The sequence below is a fragment of the Cyprinodon tularosa genome, unplaced genomic scaffold (genome assembly GCF_016077235.1).
Source record: "Cyprinodon tularosa strain WSP-4 unplaced genomic scaffold, ASM1607723v1 ctg116, whole genome shotgun sequence".
NCBI classification, from domain to species: Eukaryota; Metazoa; Chordata; class Actinopteri; order Cyprinodontiformes; family Cyprinodontidae; genus Cyprinodon; species Cyprinodon tularosa.
The window spans coordinates 1,049,286-1,070,355 of NW_024037959.1; the positions used below are offsets into that span (position 1 = coordinate 1,049,286).

General features: G+C 37.0%; 1 protein-coding gene across 4 annotated transcripts in view; it reads left to right on the top strand.

Moving 5' to 3' along the window:
- LOC119797756 (CSC1-like protein 2) overlaps positions 1–21,069 on the top strand; it is a 31,980-nt gene extending 10,911 nt beyond the window's left edge. Inside the window, exons 4-24 of one of the 4 annotated variants that reach the window (XM_038306967.1) lie at positions 440–484; positions 2,820–2,910; positions 4,825–4,862; positions 4,949–5,091; positions 6,098–6,149; positions 6,245–6,353; positions 6,449–6,519; positions 8,002–8,082; positions 8,196–8,319; positions 9,605–9,738; positions 10,542–10,679; positions 10,930–11,083; positions 12,141–12,247; positions 12,334–12,420; positions 12,534–12,599; positions 14,452–14,614; positions 14,776–14,881; positions 15,061–15,228; positions 15,361–15,476; positions 15,568–15,624; positions 17,534–21,069. In XM_038306967.1, the coding sequence (XP_038162895.1) occupies positions 440–484; positions 2,820–2,910; positions 4,825–4,862; positions 4,949–5,091; positions 6,098–6,149; positions 6,245–6,353; positions 6,449–6,519; positions 8,002–8,082; positions 8,196–8,319; positions 9,605–9,738; positions 10,542–10,679; positions 10,930–11,083; positions 12,141–12,247; positions 12,334–12,420; positions 12,534–12,599; positions 14,452–14,614; positions 14,776–14,881; positions 15,061–15,228; positions 15,361–15,476; positions 15,568–15,624; positions 17,534–17,713 (2,230 nt within the window). In that variant the 3' untranslated portion in view covers positions 17,714–21,069. Of the gene's footprint in view, positions 1–439; positions 485–790; positions 811–2,819; positions 2,911–4,824; positions 4,863–4,948; positions 5,092–6,097; positions 6,150–6,244; positions 6,354–6,448; positions 6,520–8,001; positions 8,083–8,195; positions 8,320–9,604; positions 9,739–10,541; positions 10,680–10,929; positions 11,084–12,140; positions 12,248–12,333; positions 12,421–12,533; positions 12,600–14,451; positions 14,615–14,775; positions 14,882–15,060; positions 15,229–15,360; positions 15,477–15,567; positions 15,625–17,532 lie in introns of those variants that run through there. The other 3 variants (XM_038306971.1, XM_038306983.1, XM_038306976.1) reach the window with 3 other exon arrangements.
- The last annotated feature ends 1 nt before the right edge of the window (position 21,070 follows it).

Below are 21,070 nucleotides of genomic sequence, written 5' to 3' on the forward strand. Positions count from 1 at the left end.
TGACATAGTGCTCCTTTACCTACATTCCCCAGCTGTGACTGTATTGCGTCACAGCCTCCTTATTTTTCCAGCTGCGTGTGAGCAGAGAATGGGTCTGTAGTATGACTGGAGGAGGGGGCAGCATGGGACGCTTGTATAACAGACAGGATATGGAGTTTGCTGAAGATTTACACAACATTCAAATGCATGGTTCAACCCTTTAAGATGAACTTGGACAATCAACACTGTTGTAGACATATTGCAGTGTCTCAGAACATCATTGTTTTTATAAGGTGTAATAAATTGTACTGTGCTGAAAAGAGATAACTTGTATAATTGTGGTGCAATATGGCGCATGGCGTTTTCACTGAATTTACCACCCCCTTTTATTTTTTGTCCCCGGTGCTTTTAAGTTGGCTTAATGGTGTTTGTTTTTCTCTTTTTGTTTTGTTTTAATCAGGATGATGATGAATCAGCGGTATAGCCGTCTGGATGATCAGGACTAGTATGTCTATCTCGCCGCTATGCAGAATTACTTGCTGCCTCTTCTCTTCATCTCTTTAGCCAAACTAACGCTCAGCTCATATCCTGTCTTGGGTTTTCCGTCTTGACAACTTGATGGTTTTCCTCCTCTTTGTTCCGTTTCTCAGTATAAAACTGCTGGCCACTCTTTCTACATGTCATTCTTGTCCTATTGCTGTTGGGTGTCCCTGTTCTGTCACTCTCCTAATCAGATCTGTTTGTGCTAATCTCTGTATTGACCTCCTTATGAAGATTGAAGTTCTCCTGTGTGAGCGTGCTGCATGAGCCACACAGTCTGGACGGGGAGAGGTAATACTTCCCTGATGTGCAGTTGTTTGTAGACAGGTCTGGCCCCTTATGTGGTGGTTGTGCAGAGTATCTAGCCTAGCAGAGCGTAGATGAGTTATTTCTCCTTACAGGAATGTGGGAGAGGAGGCCTCAGGCTCTTCTTTCATTTCTTTTTTCTTAGAACTCTTAGAGCCCTAAATGTTCTCATACCCGAAACATCAGAATACTTCATTTCCAACAGAGTCATGGTTCTCTTCATATTTTCCAGCTGCTGTTGTATCACAATGTTTTATTACCTTAGAAGAAAGAGCTTTTAAATTTATAAATATTAAATAAGATCTTATTTATATTCAAGACAACTGATGGCTCTGCAGGAAAAGGAAAAAAAAAATCAAATGTATTAGAGATGCACCAATTAGAATTTTATGAGCAAATTAAAATCTGTTTTTTCGGAAGTTTCGAAATTTCCAAATATATTTGATCCAATTCTGATTACTAAAATAATAAAAAAGAAAGCTTTTATTTCTTTAAACAAACAAAAAAATGCAAACAAAAAAATTCAAAACTGTTCTCAAGGGCTAAAACAATTAACCGGGTTAATCGTGATTTATCAATTATTGAAATAATCTTCAACTAATTTAGTAATCAATTATCATTAACTGGGATGTAGAGACTCTAAAACCTGTCTTTAACTGAGAGAGCAACCCTTTTAGAGTAGTAATTAGATCAAAATTGTTTGAAATATGTAAACATTTTGAATTTAAGATAAAAAAAAAACATTTTCTTCCTTTAATGTGCTCCAACCTGGAACACATTAAAGGAACTCAAGTGGAAAAGTTTTAGCTCAAGTGGAAAAGTTTTAGCTTCATCTGCTTTAATTTAATCAAAAGTCTTCTTTAAGGAACCTTTTGCTATCAAATTATTAATCGATTAATCAAAGAAATTATCCACAGATTCATTGATATGAAAAATAATCATTAGTTGCAGCCCTACTGTCCTCAGGCTTGCTCATGGCGGGGAATGATGATGCACCTGAGTTTCTAACAGTGAGAATGTGAGACTTGCCTTTGGCACCTACTGTTGACAATACAAATATTGTTAAACATTGAAAGTAATTCATACACAAGTAGATATTTTACACAGCTATGTGTGCCACTGCTTTAGGGGTTAATAATATTGAAAGGGATCTGTTTATATTTTGTTGCTCCTTAAACTACCTTAACAGAAACTGCAGCCTCCTGATGTAGCCTCAGACAACTGGAGTCCTAACATGAACTTTTGGTTTTTCGTTTCCAAAAGATAAAACATGGCTGTTCTGTAGGATATTTAGCTTTCTTGTTAACAGCTAAAAGACTTAATCTCTTGGTTTATTTCAGTCTGAATGAATAACAGACATGTGCTTAAAAGTAGCAAACACATTTTCCCTTTAAATAGCTTCTGCATCTCTAGCTTAATCTAATTTAACTTACTAATGTTATAATTAATAACTCTGAGTCTTCTTCACTCAGTTTCATCGTTCACACTGTAGTGTTTAGTGTTGGCCTTCTAACACCTAAAATGTTGCGTTTACTTGGTAGAAACTTGATTGGATTTTTTTTAGTTTCCATCCACAGGTCGGAGCCAATAAATCTGAAAACTGTCAATTTTCAGGCATTAACATATTTCTTGGTGCATCCCTAAAGTTTACCTCTTAAACCCCTCTATTTAGCCCTTCTATGAATGCTATCCTCTAAACTTTACTGTGGTATTCTTTTAAATATGTGTTATTAACTGCAATAACAACGTTGGCTCTTAAGTCCTACCACTGCATGAAAAGTGTCTACAGAGATTTCTCAACTTGGGTCCCTCTGTGGTCAAATCTCTTCCGTCGATTCCTCAGCATGCGTTTCTGTACCATTTTTTTATCTTTACAGTGCTGTGGTCTGACTCTCCTTTCTGTGACATAGAGCCCTAAGACACCGTGTTCGACATACATGTGGGGTTTCTTTGTTTGTACTCAGTGTCATGCAAATCTTTGTTTCTGTTGATAGCGTGAACTCTACTATGCCATCAGAAGCTAATGAACGCTACTCACGCCTCACGTCAGTTTCAAGCTCAGTGGACATAGACGGGAGAGATTCAGTAAGTAATGTGTGGCTGTTACAGGAGGAAAAGAGTTCATTTTGATAAAATAGGAAATATTGATTATAAAAAACGTAGTTCTGTTATGATTCATTACTTAGTGATATATTTAAGTATTTTCTATTTGTTAATTTTGATAATTATGGCTAACAGCTTTAGAAAAAAAAAAACTGTTTCCCTAAATTTATGCTATATAAAGCCAATTTTAAAATATGCTTTAAAACTATACTGTGACACTACTAGAACGTACAATCATATGGGGCATTGACATCCTCCCAAAGGAGAGTAAGTCCCAAAAGTCCTCTGCTAAAAAAGATGGGTGTTAAAAAGCAATATGCAAGGTATTGTATGAGGTATTGAACAGGAGAAAGAAGTAGTGAATAAAAAAATAATAATAAAAATGCACAAGCAGAAAAAGTTAAAACTTCAAAAGTTTTAGACACTATGTTGACTGCAAATCTATATAGAGATGTAGCTAAGAGTCAAAAGTGTACTTTTTTTTCTCTTTTTTTCTTAATAAAAGTACATTTTGCCGGTCCCTTATTCCAGAGGAGTAGTGTAGCAGCAGTGAATCCAAGTTGCTTGAGGACTGTTTTGAAGTTTCCGTGGTAAACAGTGTGGAAAATAAGTATTTTAGCACCCTGCTATTTCCGATTTTTTTCCAATCCGACCCAGGCCACTTGGCTATGTGGTCCTGAATCCGATACAAATCTGATCTTTTCAAATGCGACCTGTGTCTGAACGGCCAGGTCAGATTCATCAGATCTGAACGTCATTAATACCTGACATAGGTCACTATTCTGCGTCTCGCTACGCAGAAACGGCAAGAAAAACAACAACCATGGCAGATGATGATGCGGAGAGCAGTATTTATGTTTAACCATGTGAAAAGATTGAGTTTTTATGGTTGGAAAAGACCACTAGATGCGCCCCGGTACTACCACCCATGTTTACTTCCGTAAACATCGAGCACGCTGGCCTGTGACGTCATTGCGTCGTCTACTGCCCATGCGGGACACTTAAGTTGTATGACTGCAGATCACAGACAAGTCTCATATATTTGGAAATATATGAGACTTTTAGTCTAAAGTCTAAAAGTCTAAAGTCTAAATATGAACAGCAACGCAAAAAAAATCGGATTTCACAAAAAAATTGGATCAAGGCCTGCAGTGTGAACGTGGCCAAAAGCTACTGTACCAATATCTGTATTCAGATGAGCATTACCTATTAGTCAGCGTAGCGTTTTATTTGAGCTACTTGAATTATTTAGTCATATCTAATTCATTGTGACTTTCCCACATCATAGCCACCCACGCTCTTTCTCCTCATAATAGGCAGAGCCTCTCATTGCCTCCTGGCACTGCCCACAATTTGTCTGTGGAAGGGTCTACTTTTACATGAGGTTTACTTACATTTTAATGACCGTGATATCGATGTGCCAGCAGAGCTCCCTGGCTAAAAACCCTACAATAAATCCTTTAAATTTTTTCAAGAGGCCGTTTGCAATTGTTCTTTAATAGCTCAGTAGGGCGGCAGTCTGATTTGCTGCATGTCATGCTGCACTGATGCAACAGTTGGTGCACAATAAGACCCAACGTTCTTCCACTGCATGATCCCTAAACATACTATTCAGTTGGCGAAGATATATGAAATAAAAGAAATCAAAAGTCTTTTTAATGTTGCAGAATGTTCAAATAGTCATATTAACAAAATATACCTAAATATATATAAATATTCTTCAAGTGTAAGCCATAAGAATCAAATGGAGAGAATATTCTGTTTTGTAAATATTTTACCCAAGGACCCTTTGGGTAATATTTCCCTTTTCTTCTTCTTCAATTGCACCTGTATGTTTAGTTGCAACAGAACCTACTGTGTTTAAGTGTACAAACTTGTTCATCTCTTCTATTTTAGGGGTTTTGCTCCTGGCTAACTGCTGTCTTCCGCATTAAGTGAGTCTGCCTCCTGATTATAACAAGGCAGCTATACCTGTGAACCCTTATCTGAATGTTTTTTTTTTTCTATATCCTCTCTGCAGGGAAGAAGAAATAAGGGAAAAGTGTGGTGAAGATGCAGTACATTATTTATCCTTTCAGCGGCACATCATTGGGCTGCTCGTAGTGGTGGGTGTGCTCTCTGTGGGCATAATTTTGCCCATTAACTTCTCAGGGAACCTTTTAGGTGAGCAAACTCAATTTTTCAATTTACAATAAATTTTTGTGTATGTGTCTCTTTTTTAAAAATATTTTTCAAGAGTGTCTTTTGTTGCAGACCTGCACTGTCAGGACCCATCGTTGCAGACCTGCAAAATGGGGTCTCCTGTGCGCAGAACCTGTTTGCTGCCAGATTAGAGTTTATGACAGGGTTAAACTAAACACAGGAGCAGTTTAAATTATACAGTAACCTACCAAACTCCATTGTCGTTAAGAAAATGTCTCATAGACCTAATGCACTTTTCCATCCAGTATATCCAAATATAGAAACTTATTTCTATGCAGCACATATCTATTATTCCAGATAGGAGTTTGGTGGGGAGTAAAAATGTGCGTGTACATAAGTTTCCAGCATAACAACACCTGTTGGTGAAAGGTAGCTAGCTTCACTTGAAGTTTATTAATGCTAGCTTTTACTTTAGAAAGGCTTTGAATCAACTTTGCTTTTACTTTGAAAGTCTTTCAAATAACTTCCTGTGCAAACAGCGCAGGAGACCTCACAGTGCAGGTCTACAGCCAGACCCCTCTCATATTTTTCCCCCATTTATAGAGTAATGCAGCAAGTCTTTATTATAATTTAACTTTTTATGCACAGGAGGTCAGATGTGTACGGTAAATAATTAAATGTGTGACAATTATATTTTGCACCTGTTATCTTTAAGGCTATAGCACTAGTAATAAAACCGTATTCCATGTTTCATTTTTCTCTTTTGACTTTTCTTGTAACAGCTGCTATGTGCTGCTGCTTTTCTACTTGTTTTTAGTTTCACATTGAAAACGGCTATTAATGGCTGCTGACATTTATTTTTTTTTTAAGTGAAGTGAAAAAGACTCAATTGATGATAAATCAGCTTTTATTTCTGTTTAGGTTGTGAATTATACATCTGTCTTTGAGGAATATTAGTATTTTAATTATACAACCACAGCTGTTATAAACTGCTTGCCTTTTTTTTGTTCCTCTCTCATTTTAATAGAAAACTCTCCATCTAATTTTGGGCGAACCACTATAGCAAATCTAGACACTCAGTAAGTCTCTCTCTCTCATGTAATCCATTCATTTATTTAAACTGCATTTTGTGGATTTTTAATTATAAAATGTTCTGCTCTTGTTTTTGCTACAGCACTAAACTACTATGGTTGCACACTACCTTTGCATTTCTCTACCTATTATTAACGGTGTACAGCATGAGACGGCACACGTCAAAGATGCGCTACAAAGAGGATGATTTGGTATGGATCGTTAAATTTGGAGATTCTCTACTTTCTGTAATAATATCTCAGGTGTCGTTGGTATTTACTTCTGTGTTGTTTTCTCTTTCCTTTAGGTGAAACGTACTTTGTTTATTAACGGGATATCAAAATATGCAGAAGAGAGGGAGATAAAGCTACACTTTGAGTGAGTTGTTTTAGCTGCTTTGACTGTTAACATCTCCTCACTTTGCAAATTCAAATGAGTGTTTTAAATGTGAGAAATGATGCAACTGCTGCATATCAACAGAAGTTTCTGCTCAGTCAATCTGGATTGAGAGCCTTGATTAATCTGTCTTAATTTGTTTTAATGTCCCATTGTGAGATTCGCACCTTCTGCTCTTCCTCAGAAGTAATTATCCCAGACCTTAAATGGTCATGGTCATTGTGGTGTCTGTAGATTTTCACCTAGTTTTAGGTTCTCTTCATTGGACGAGACCATTCTGTTGTATACTTTGATATAAAATGTGTTAGTAGCTAGTTTTGTTTTTTCAGATTTGCTTTTATACGTCCAACATTTGACAAGCTTTTGTCTACCGTCTGAAAAAAGACATCCCCACAGAATGATGCCGCCACCACCATTATTAATCACAGTGATGGTCTGTAAATAATGATGCTTCGTTTACTCCACAAACACTTTTTTATAAACCAGCAAAGGAGTATCTTTCTGTATTTATTTTACTGTATTCCCTACATGGCTTGTAGCAGACTGCAAACAGGCCTGAATATGGCTTTCTTCCAACAATGACTGTCACCCTGTCGCTCATCCGTAGAGGGCAGATTTTTGGTATGCAGTTTTCGTGTCAGCAGTTGTGCATACCTGAGATGCACCATTTTCTCAGTAACTCTGAGCTACTTGGCTGATCTTCAATCAATGCTTTCCTTTCTTAGCCTAGTCAGTTTATGTGCTGTGACATGTTTTGATGTGTTAGCAACTGTGTCACACTCTTACCCTTTTAGATCAATAACTGAACTGCGTAGGGTAATATTTTAAAACATAGGGACACTGTTTTATAACCTAAGCCTGCTTTTGAAGCCTTAACAAAACAGCCAGATTCATACTGTGTTTGAAAGCTACACATAGGAGGACTTGGTTTACCAATTAGGTAACATTTAAAGGCATTCAATTTATGAGTTATAAATGACTACAGGTATCATATTCCAGTAAATACATTGAAGGTCGTGGTTGTAACAATAAATGTGGAAAACCTTAAGAGCTATAGTTTATAACTGGCCTTGGACATGTTAAATCAGTTGATATGTTAGTATGGACATAATAAGAGTAGTAGCCATATTAAGATGTATGAGAGACATGCTTTTTCTTGTTAAAATGGCTGTTCTACCCCCATTCCTGTGTCTGGATAAGACAATGTCCAGCCTATATGTGGAATTGTCCATAACAGAAATCAGATGAGTAGAATTACAAGAGTCATGTGTCAGGTTGGTCTGAAGAGGTTATTGTTACTGTCCTACATAACTGATCATGTAGTTAAAGATTATTTTAGATAGGGGATGTTATTTGTGAGAGTTATTGATTATGTTTTGTTGGGCAAATGTAAATAATTGTATTTTTATAAGTTTGTACGTCTTTTATACTTAATCTTTTCATTCTCATTGCGTCTTTTCTCAGGCAAGCATATGAAAACTGCACTGTGATAGAAGCTAGAATCTGTTATGATGTGGTGAAGCTGATTAACCTCAATACTGAAAGGTAATGGATAGTAACAGCTTTTTGAGTTGCATTTCATAAATGTTTCTTATTCCTCCCCTGACAGAAATAGCTCTTCCTCTGTCTGACATGGCTGTTGTGTTATTTTTATTCAGGAAGAAGGCAGAGCGCAGCAAGAAATTCTTTCTGGCCTTGCAGGAAAAGGACGATAGTATAACTATGGTTAACCCCAAGCCTTGTGGACACCTTTGCTGTTGTGTCATTAAAGGCTGTGAACAGGTAAGAAACACATTTTTCTGTTCAAAGAAAAATGTCTAAGTAAAACTAATCTGTTGGATACATTACTTCTACTTTTTCTTTTTTTTCATATTTTCATATTGGGCAAAAAGTATTTATTCAACCACTGAAAGTTTCTCATACATAGAAACTTAGAAAGATCAGAGCTCTGTAATTTTCACCATAGGGTACTTGAACTATTTGAGGCACAGTGATTAAGAAAAAAAAAATAATCAAGCTAATCAAATTGTAGGATTTTTAAAGAATTTATTTGTAATTGTGGTGAAAAACAAGGAAGACGTCTGGCCCTTAGAGACCCCTAACAGCTTCTTTAAGAAGCTCATCTGTTCTCCACACGTTACCTGAATTAACGGAACTTGTTTTAACTTGTTATCTGTATAAAAAACCTCTCCACAGACTCAGAATCCAAACTCCAGCATCAACCTTAACAATGATCAGAGCTTTTAAAAGAAACACAGATAACAACTGTAGACCTGAACCAGGCTGGGAAGTGTAAATCTTTAATAGGCAGGCAGGTTGGTGTGAATGAGTCAACTGTGGGAACAATTTTAAGAAAATAGAAGAAATAATAGACCATTGATAATCTGGAGATCTCATCCTATGGGGTCAAAAATTATAAAGAGAGAAAAAACCCATGAACGACATGGAAGAGCTGATGAATGACCTTCAGAGAGCTGGGACCAAAGTAACAAAGGCCACCATCAGTAACGCACTACGCCCAGAGGGACTCCCAACCTGCCGGGCTGGGTGCGTCTCCCTGTTCAATCCAGCACATGTCAAGGCTTGTCTGCAGTTTTATCAGAGAGCCACTTGAATGATTCAGAAGAGGACTGGGAGAATGTCCAGCTAACTGCCCTGCAGCTTTTGCATACATCCTGTTCCAACAGACCTGAAACAAAAGGCCAAATTTTCTATGTTTCAGGTGTATTGAGCAAACCTGGAGAGTTTTCAAAAAAGGCTATACTATAGAATATTTAGTTGAACTTTTTTTATTAGAGTTGCACAGGTGATCAGCTTCTGGCTTTGTAAACGTCCAAGTTTTCCCCAATAAAGCTTGGTGGTTTGAATACCACCATGAATATAAAAGCAGCTATTGGTACTCTTAAGATTGTGGGCAAGTCTTGCTCAGAATATCCTGAACAACAGCTCCACAAATCTCTTCAGCACAGGGAAGCATGATTTTTCTCTAAAGCTTTGTGGTAGATGACTGAAGACTGTTGATGATATTCTTATTTACTGTAACAGATGTCTGTTTCTAATTCTATAGGAAGAAGCTGTGAGTTATTACACCAAACTGGAGTCAAAACTGAGAGATGAATACAGGAAAGAGAGAGAGAGAGTTAATAAGAAGCCTTTAGGAATGGCCTTTGTCACCTTTCAAAATGAAACCACAACTGAAAGGTAAGTCAATTTACGAAAGCCCCAGGATCGGTGTTAACCAGGTAATAGAAATCCTGGGTAATTCATTAGCGTTTTCCCATTAAAAGCCCTTTTTTTTTCCATGAAAAGCCAGTCTACAGAAAATAAATACAGTTCCTTTTTCTACAAGGAAAAGTGAAAGAGCTCTGCCATGTCACTGCTCCATTAATTCAAACAATTTTCTTAAAACTATGTCAGAACAGTTTAATACCTATATTAACCTAAACTGGCACAACACTACATTTTATATCCCAGCATTGACAATTTTACCTCATTAAAAAATGTATACAAATTTATCTCATGAATTTTTTATATTCATTACAGTGAAGTAAAGCGGGAAGGAAATCCCTGAGCCCCTGGCTGGGTTATACAGCTTACTACTACTGCCACCAGATTAGCTTATATGAGAGGGTCTCCACCACTCTATAAACATATTAAAAGTAAAATCATAATCTTGATCAACTGACTACACAGGTGAAGTTTTAAGGTGTACATCCCCACTTAAAAACATCTACAAACTAAAATCTAATAAACTTTAATTGGTGGGTAATGACAGACTGACCACCACTAAGCAGCCACCACTGACCTGCCTTAAGGACCCAAAGCTCAACCATTTGATATAGATTTACCTGGGTAAATGTGCATGGAAATGGTATGTGGGCTTTCTAATGGCAATGGAAAAAAGGCTTGTTTGGTCTCTGAGCTGGTAAAATTTGTTTTGTTTTTTTCCTGTAACATGTTTACTTTTTTCTTCTAGTTTTTTATTTTCATGTTTTCTCTCTCAGAATTTTAAAGGACTTTAATGCTTGCAAGTGTCAAGGTTGCGATTGTCGCCGTGAAAGCCAGGCCTCTCAGTTCAGCCCCAGGCTGCAGACACACAACTGGACCGTCACCTATGCCCCCCATCCACAAAACGTCTACTGGTGAGAACAAACTCTCAGTCACATACTAAAAACAATATTTGAATATGATTAATTAATATGCTTAATAGGAAGCAATTCTTTCAATGTCAAACTACTAAATGTGTAAGACTTTTTTGTAAAAAAAAACTCTTTGTCTTTGATATGTTTTGCTTTTTTTAACTGAGATATTAGTTTTCTGGGCAGCTGTGTCCATTTCTGCAGGATATCACACCATGTGTTTCTCACCGCTGTGTGATCTCTTTTCCCACAGGGAGCACCTGTCAGTGGGAGGAATCAAATGGTGGCTCCGCTGCTTTGTTATCAACTGTGTCCTCTTTCTCCTCTTATTCTTTTTGACCACCCCAACCATCATCATCTCCACCATGGACAAGTTTAATGTCACCAAACCAGTGGAGAACTTACGAGTAAGTAAGAATCTCCAAATCTGGAAATGTTAATTCATTTATTCATTTAATTTGGTCATTTCTAAAGTTTGGGTAATTCGTGGAAAGGTAAAACTAAAGTAAAATGATTATTAAAAAAAAGTTTGATCCATATTTATTAGGTTTATAGAATTAAATTATCTTTGATAGATTTAGTTTCTAACCATGCACTTTGTTTTGTTTGCCACAAACAACTTCATTTATTTAGTTTTTGAGCTGCTAACAGAAACCCCCCCATACTCATGTAAAGTTTAAAAAAAAAAATTCAATGTTTTTGGCTTTTAGGTCCTTTAACATCTGTCTTTAGAACTAAACCCTAATGTTTTGTATTACTAATCATAAACCATTTTAAAGGATCTTTAGGGATGTTTCAACACCAGTCTTTTTCTGAGTACAAATACTGATATCTTAGTACTTTCCTTTGCCCAGTGCCAAAAAAATGTTTGTCAAATTTAAAAGGTTTGATTTTATTTTCTAAAATGCTAAGCCAACTAAGTCAACCTTTTACCCCTTGCATTCAGTACAGCTTAGATACAGTAGACGAGGCTTTTTCCAGCAGGGAAGGGCCTCTTGACTGCTGCAGCTAGGGTAAACTTAATTGTTTTGATACTGTAAACTTTTTCTAATATAGAAGTAGTATCAGATCAGATCATACACTAATCTAAGTTTGTCTAGATGCCAAAAAAGTTGAAATTGCTAATTGTTGAAAAAGAAATAATATAACAAGACCATGCAATTGTTCTGCACCCATATGTCCAAAGTATATTGATGGTAAACTTGGGCATGTTTACAAAAATCTCTTGTAAATGCCAAATTGTCCCTAAAATAATCCAATTTAAGGTAGCATAAATCTTGTCAGGTTTGTGTTAAACATTTTGTTTTCAGATGATTCACGATTTTCTTGTGAAACAGCCCTTCAGCACGTTGCTGAATCAGGCCAATTTTATTGGGTCATGACTTGTGGAAACTGGAGGCAATGATCTGCCAGTTTGTAAATGTCGGGCAAATAAACTGATATTCGACTTTTTTTTAATTCTAGAATCCCATCATAACCCAGTTCTTACCCACAATCCTCCTGTGGTCTTTCTCTGCCTTGCTTCCTACCATTGTTTACTACTCTGCCTTTTTCGAAGCCCACTGGACCCGGTATGTTGAATATTTAGTACTCCTGTTGTCTATTTATATCTTAAAAGCTTGATGTTTAACATGTGTGAGTTTATCTGGGATCACAGGTCAGGAGAGAACAGAACCACAATGCATAAATGCTACACCTTCTTGATCTTCATGGTCCTGTTGCTGCCCTCTCTTGGACTCTCAAGGTGTTGCATTTTATTTTCATTTTTGCTTTGTAACAATATTGAAATGTTATATGACGTATTTTTTGTAAAACATTGTAATGTTTAACATTAACACCTTTCAATTATTTTTGCAGTTTGGATTTTTTCTTCCGTTGGCTTTTTGACAAAAGTTTCCTGGATAATGCTAAAGTGAGATTTGAGTAAGTAGGGAGTTCATTTATGCTGTTTCCTTGGAAGTCCAAACTTGTATGTGGGACTTTTACAGTCCTAATTAAAAATCCAAAAAAGACCATTGGAAATGTACATATGTGACCTCTGGATCTTAAAATGGCTCAAAGTACAGAGAAAAGGGGTCAGACTAAAAGAGTTTGGAGCAGACTTTGTTTTTTTTAAACTATCTAACTAAAATTAACTGTAGGACTCGGTAATGGAGGCTCCAGTATTGTTTATTACACCAAACAGGCATTCAGGTATGTTTGATGCAAGTGTTTCCATGATGCTAGTCAAAAAGTTGCTCCAAGTGTGTAATGGCTTTAATTAGTGCTAAGACAAGTCCCCTTAAGATTTAGTCATATGGGATGATTGCAGCAGCATCTCCTCCTAGTTAACTGTTGTTTGCCACCTCTGCAATATCTGCAGTTTCATTGATCCAAATCATGATTCGGAATCATCAGTCGTTAGACACACTAATACTACAGATTCTCTTATCTCGGCACATGAATGCTGCATTATGTTATTGTTCTCCAGGCAGCCACGGGGCTTTACCTCATCGTGGCAACGTTCAGCTAATCATATAGTGTAACATAAGATCTGGTACGCACTGGTAATGTGGAAGCCATCCTTTAATGTTAATTAAAACTTCCTTTCACCTTTAAATTGGTGCTCATTTGAATGTTCAAATGGCCAAGTCTTTCAAAAAAGTATTTTTTCTTTTTTTATGAACCCCTTTCAAGCCATTTAATGGGTATTATGCTGTTGTTAACACCTGTAATGTCCTTAATTTGTGCCTGAATTACAACCAATCGAATTCTGTGGCCAGTGACATTTTTGTTCCATGACCCTTAGGAACAAACTTCAGCAGATATTGCACAATATAAGAGGCCTTGCTTTTACATTTCAGCAAAACTCCCACGTTCAAAGTCAGTCAGCTTTATTGCCGTTGATAACAGTAGGTATTGTATCAACACTGCTGAAAATGACATAGAATCCACATGTTTGCCCAGATTTTGTTTTTAAAGGCTGCACTCGTCAACTCATGATTAGCTGTTATAAAAACTGTAATAAAAATGGGAGCCACTTGTTCCTATTTAGCGCTCAACCATCATGAAGCTCTACTTTTTAGCATTCATTAGTGTTAAATACCATTTTTTTTAAACTTTTTTAATTAATCTTAAAATGTTGGTCAAGCATGTATCATAACTACATTTCTGTCCAGTTTCTGGATATTCCAACCAGCTTGTGAAGCTTTGCTTAACGAAGAGCAATTAAAGCACCAGTAATAAATAGCTGTGTTAAATTAAGAATTCTCTCATGTTCTAATGGGATTTTCCATCTCCTGAGACTCTTGTGCCCTTTTTAGGTCAAGTGAACATACAGTAAACAGTAGATATTGTCACCAGAAGTAATTTGTGCTGTTCCAACATGTGTATTATTGAGTTCAGAAATGTTTTTTTTTTTTTTCTTCTGGACTCTAGCTTGTAATGATGCTAGTTATCTCAACTTATTTCTTAACTATATCTTTTTGAAATGGTAGTTTGCACATCATTTCATATTGTCGTCTGCCTGATTAATTAACTTTCACAAAGATTAAATTGTATGTTTGGATCAAAGAGTTACTACCTACTTGAGTAGCCAAATGTTTTTCAGCTTTTTCTTTTAAAGTATTTTTATGGATGACTGCTTCCCAACTGTACTTTGGTAAAAGTATAATAAAGAAATGCTACTCCTGCTTGGCTGCTTTACCAATCACTGTTATGTGGCTGCACTGTTTCTCTGTGAAAATTATGCTTAGAGGTTAAACCTTTGTTCTTATCTTCTGTTTTATTTTCTTAGGTGTGTGTTCCTCCCTGACAATGGAGCTTTCTTTGTCAACTATGTCATTGCTTCTGCTTTCATTGGTAATGCTAATGACCTGTTGAGGATTCCTGGATTGCTTATGTACATGATCCGACTGTCCCTGGCTCGCTCTGCAGCTGAGAGGAGGAATGTCAAGAAGGTAAGTCTTCACCTCATGATCCCAAACACCAAAAGTTAGTTAGAGACTGAAAACATTGCATTAATCAGTCTTGTAAGGAGATCGGAACAGTTATTGTTATAATTATGTTTCTGCGTAAAATAAAACGTATTAAACTGTTTTTTTTTTTTTTTTTTCTTTAGCATCAAGCTTATGAGTTCCAGTTTGGAGCGGCTTATGCTTGGATGATGTGTGTCTTTACTGTGGTCATGACCTACAGCATCACCTGCCCAATAATTGTCCCTTTTGGTGAGTCCTACTGCCTGGTTAGTCTTTTTTGCCATAAATAGAGTGCACGGATAAGATGGCCGGAGGTTAGCCATGCACAGGACAGGCAACTTGCAGTGGTTCTGTTCTGCATCCAGAGGCTTATCTACAGGACTAATTGGATTAGACCTGCTGATTTCTTTCTCTTTCGGCCTGTGCAGGACTGATGTACATGCTGCTGAAACACCTGGCAGACAGATACAACATGTACTACGCCTATCTACCATCAAAACTGGACAAGAAGATCCATTATGGAGCTGTTAACCAAGTGGTGGCGGCTCCCATTCTCTGTCTCTTTTGGCTTCTGTTCTTTTTCACTGTTCGCGCTGGTAAGGGCACAGCTCCCTCTACTGGTCACATAATTAGTCATTAAACACAAATACTCTCCCCACTTTATTTTAAAAGCTAAAATAAATGTGATAACCCATTGAATAAATGTTTTCTCTTCTGTTCCTCTCCAGGGTTTACTTCTGCAACATCCATGTTTACTTTTGTGGTTTTGATTACCACAATCATCATTTGCCTTTCTCATGTCTGCTTTGGGCATTTTAAATACTTAAGTGCTCACAACTACAAGGTTTGCTTACTTTCCTTTAATGCCTCCTTTGATTACTTTCAAATGACAATATTTACATCTGCCTATGGTGAATGTCTCTTTTCCTCTTCAGATTGATCAGGAGATGGACGAGGTGGAGAGCGCACGTTTAGAGCGCCACATCACAACGGTAGGAGCACGTTCTTGTTTCTTCTTCCTTGACTTAAAACTATGGCTTAATCAGCTTTAAGCTTATGTAGGTACTCAGTCTGGAGGTTAAAATCCAAGGAAGTAGACTGTAAACAACATCAAGAAATGATTTAGTTTATTTCTTATACTATATCAATTAAACTTAGAAACTTAAATATGAAAGACGGTGACAATCTTCTGTACAAAAAAGAGGAAACACAAAAAAGAAAATCTTTATGGTATACAATGGGGCTGAAACGTATTTAGTCAGCAACTGATTTTGTAAGTTCTCCTATTTAGAAAGATTACAAGTCTTTAATTTTAATTATAGAAACCCTTTAGCTAAGAGAGACAAAATTAAATTGTAATGTACGGTTTCTTGGTAATTTATTAGTAAATTGTGGTAAACAAGCAAGATGACAGGCCCTCACAAATCTGTGACTTCTTCTTTAAGAAGCGCCTCTGTCTTCTACCCGTTTCCTTTATTAATGGCACCAAGTTGAATTTGTTATCTGTATAAAGACACCAATAACAGTCAGCCTCCAAACTCAACTTTGGCAAAGACCAGAGCTGTAGAAGGACACCAGGAAGACAACTGTAGACCTGGCAGGCTGGGAAGAGTGACTCTTCAATATTTAGGCAGGTAGAAGTGAAGACATAAACTATGGGAGCAATTATATGAAAATAGAAGACATACAAGACCATTGATAAAATAAACTAGGCATTGGGTACCTACACAAGATCTCACCCCACTGGGTCAAAATGATAATGAGAAGAAAAACCCCAAAACTAAATGGAGGGAGATGAAGGACCTGCAGAGAGCTGGGACCAAAGTAACAAAGGCCACCATCGTTAACACACTACGCCCAGAGGGACTCTCATCCTGCTGTGCCAAGGTCTGTCTGAAGTCTGTCAGAGAACATATGGATGGTGATGGAGGATTGGAAGAATTTCATGGCGAAAGATGAAACCAAAATAGAACTTATGGAAAAACAAACTCTCCTCTTGGGATTTGGAGGACAAAGGAGGCTGAGTTGGTATCCCAAGAACACCATACATGGGGGTGGAAACATCATGCTTTGGGGCTGTTTTCATGCAAAGAAGACAGGATGGCTAAGGATCCGTTTATCTGAAGAATGAACCGGATAATTTATAGTTCATTTTAAGAGAAATCTTCCTTCTATCAGTAACCTTGCTGGATCTTCCACCACAACAGTGATCCCAATCACACTGCTTCGACAATGGAGTCGCCAGCCTCCAGACCTCAACTCTATTGAAAATCTGTGGAGGGAGTTGAAACTTTGTGTTAACCAATAAAAAGTCTCAAGTCATCCAAACTTTAGAGGAGAATAGAAGAATGGACCAAAAAAGCAGCTACCGTGTGAGCAAACCTGGGGAAGACTGACAGGAAATGTTCAACCTGTCAGTCAGAAAGAAGATAAGGCAACAAAATATTGAGTTGAACTTTTATTATTGACCGAATACTTGTTTTCCTACATAATTTACCAATAAAGTTTTTAAAATCTACAAAACTACAAAAAATATAGAACAGGTCCACTAGTGCTTCCTGTTATAAAGAAATACTGAAAGTAACAGAAAAGTGCTGATGGGCATCCAACCAGAGAATGGGGACAGTTTCTGAGTGGTAGGTTGGTTTGGTAGATCATGGTTATCAATAAAAAACATGGTTTGTATCTAGACTCGTTCCAACTCATTACAGAGTTTTAGAGGAGAGTGTGCTGCTTTTAGAACCCAGTCAGTTGGTAATACCCAGGAAACATAGACGGTAATTACTGTATACAGTTTAATATAAAGACATACAGAACTCTAAATAAATAAGCCTGTTTGTGATGAATACATTTGTGCTGTTATAGATAATTAACACTCTTATTTTGTTTTCTCCCCCACAGCAAATGTACATATGTCAGGTACTTCAAGATCTCCAATCAGAGGAGGCTGCATCAGGCAGCGGAGAGGACGATGGGCAGGGCTCCTCACAGGATGAGGAAATTATCCAGACTGATAACAACCTGACCGCTGACTTCCAGTCTGGGGAGGACAGCCTCATTGAGAACGAGGTGCGGCACTGAGGCAGTCTGGGAGAGGAAGACAGGCACCAAGTAAAACTTGATGAGTGCACTCAATGTGTGAAACTAACATGGAACTGGACCAGCAGTTCACCAAAGCATCAAAGCCTCCATTGAGGGAACTTATCCTAACTAATATAAGCACATCGTCTACTAAAGGTTAAAAGGTTGCTTTGAAGGACGTTTTCTTCATTGGGTCTCGTTATATTACCGTGTACCTGAAGAGAAAATCTAACAAGCGGAAAAACGAGACTGAGCAGTGCAGATTGATGAAAGAAGACTCTGATGCACAAAGGAAGACTTGGTGCCTTTTTTTGGGGAGAGAAGCTCTCTTTTTTTCTTAACTTTTTGCACTTGAAGAAAAAAAACTGGAAAGCTCAAGTTTCTCTGAGGTACTGCATCATGGCATGCAAATTCAAAAGATGGAGCAGCTTTTTTTTAATAAAGCTTTGTCTGTCAGCATTAGATGCTTCCATGAATAAGCAGCCTACTAATGTCAGCTGATTAATTTGAGCTCTAGTAATGGACTTAAACTGTTTTTTTCCAAATCCATAGAAGTTTATAAAGATGAGAAATGTGCTACTAACACTCCTGGAAGCTCTGACACTACATCTACATAACTAAAGTAGCCTTTTTTATATTTATTGCAAGCAGAATATTTTTTTGAAATACTATCCAATCTGGTGCAACTTTAAACTGTGGAATACGGTATTTAATTGATCTCATAGCACACCACACTGTTGCAGTGCTTTCCCTCTGCCTCTGAGCCTTTTAAGGACCTGCTGCTGTGTCGGACCTCTGCTGCTGATGTTACCACTTGTGGAAAACTCTCGCCCAGCTGCTCCAACCGAACTGAAAGCTGAGAATGTTGCTCAGAGGCGATGTTTTTTTAGATCACAGTATGAATACTTCCTAATGAAATGTTTTCATTTAAATCTTATTGTGAATGTTTACAGCTTGACGTAGAGGTTTAGATAAAAAAAAACATCAAGTTTAGATGACCTGCTAATAGTTCTTCAATTGGCTATATGAATTTCCTACACATCCTTAATTTCCATTTATTTTTTTTCACACTTTTTTAAATCTCTGTGCCTGTCAGATGTTATAATTACACAACAAACTACTTTAAAAACGTTTAAAGATATGACAGGGTGCACAAGCTTTTTGATATAATGCAAACTAAACAGACTTAAATAAAATATGCAGATACATTTCCACAAGTGACACTTAAATGCATGTCTCTAAGCAGCCTGTACAGAAACCACTAATTTTCTTTAGGCGTTAAAAGATTTTCTGGTATTAACTTTCGTCCTATTAATGTTTTATCCTTTTTTCATCATATCTTACAAAGCAGACTTATTGGCATGAAGTACTGGAACTGTTCACAAGCTTTATTTCTTACTGTATCCACTCCATGTGAGGTGGAGGTCATTTCCCTTTGCACATAAATGTGCCCAAATTTCCGCCACCAGGGTGTTAATTCGAGCTGAAGCTAAATTATTCAATCATAGTCTTTATTTTTTCTATACCCAGTTGCATTTTGCTGCTATTACTAGAAGTGAAACAGCTTCTTGGCATGATGCTGCCACCATCGTGTTTTATAATTGGCACAAAGTTCTAATGTTTCAAAGCTTTGCCATGATGCCTCCAAACATACATCTGGTGATTATAATTTGACTTCAGTCCCTTTGGAAGCGTTTGATATCGGTCTATTCCCTATTAAGACAGTAACACTGATGTTTCAGAATCTTCCAATTATTATTCTTGAGCTTTTTCAGTTCCTCATAATCCCAACTCATTTAATCTTAAGGTCAGGCGGTTAAAAGTCGGACATCAATTGGTGTTTCAAAGCAACAATCTTTAACACTTGTCCAAAATGGCTAAAGTGACATTAAGCTCCTCAACTCTAAGGAACATTTATGCACTTTTATGTTTTAGAGAAAATACTTGATGAAGTTAACCTTATTCTCTCAATGCATGTTTTTAAGTTTCATTGAAGTTATTACTTTTTAAATGATTCCAGATTCAACGCATAAAAAATTATTACTGTATGTACACTACTGACCTATACTAGGTCGGATGCACAAAGTTCTTGTTGCCCCCAGTTTCTACAGCAGCCGAGTAGATTAATTCAAACAAATTTTTTGCAGTAACATGTCAGATTTTGGTTCTTGGCTGCAGAAGTGTTGAGCTCTAACACTGGATGGACAGGTGGAAGATGTTTCCCTTTTTCTCTTCCGTACCATGAAAGGAATGTAATTATAAAGGCAGAATATGATGTCATGTCTGCTTCTGGAGCTGAGGGGAAATCATTTGGTAGTTCATCACACACTGATATCTCTGCTACAGGGATGTCTTCATGCTAAATACCTTCCATCTTGAATAGTTAACACATTCATGATTAGCCTCAGCTAGCAGAAGTAGCTTCTGGATTCTAACCAAACATCAAATGCTATGTAACAAATTATATCAAACCCTAGTGCCCATGCAGTTTCTCAGGATCTTTTGAATTTTTTTTTACTTTTTTAAAAGAAACTAACTAATGCAAAAAAAAAAACAACAACTAATCAATCACTGTTGAATATTATGCACTAATATTTTATATCAATAGAATGTTCTTTCTCACTGATATGACTGATGCAGAGGAGCATGCAGTTACTTCTTCCATGGGGTTGTTAGCACCATTACTTTGCATATGGAGGTTTTGAGGACGACTCTAGAACTGACACTACTGCTTTTACCTGCTGCCTCTGTTGTCATGATTGGATGAGCTGCTTTAAATCTTAGATAACTGGAAAAACCTCTGAATGTGTCCTGTCAGGGTAACAAACAACGTCACATTGTGAGGGAGATGTTTGGAATCTCAGCTTCTGTGTTTTAGTGCTGAATATAGTCTCTGTTGGATAAATACAAAATAATTAATGAATATCTGAATGTTTTCTTTTGCTAATCAGGAAATGGCCATTTTTATACTGTAACAAAAGTCATGTATGTCTAGTTCTGCGTCTTGGCATTTCATCAGTGCGAATTGATCATTTGTTTTATCTGTGTTCTTTATAGATGGTTGAAAAGAAACTGGAAATGAATGGCTTATTGTAAAAGGCCGAGCTAACAGATTGCCCTCTTAATGTTTCCACTGTATGTTTAGAAAAGATGGTAAAATGTTTCTTCACACTAAAAAGTTTAAATGTCTGTTTTTGTTTTGTCGAGTTCTTTGTGTTGAAGTAGCAATTGGGGATTTGAACCTTTAACTTGGTTTATCATTCTCTCCAATACCACATCTGTTCAGCAGATATAGGATGTTGTGTATGTCTATACTGCTGTGGAGTTTTCTCAACAATAAATCTTCATCTAATCAAC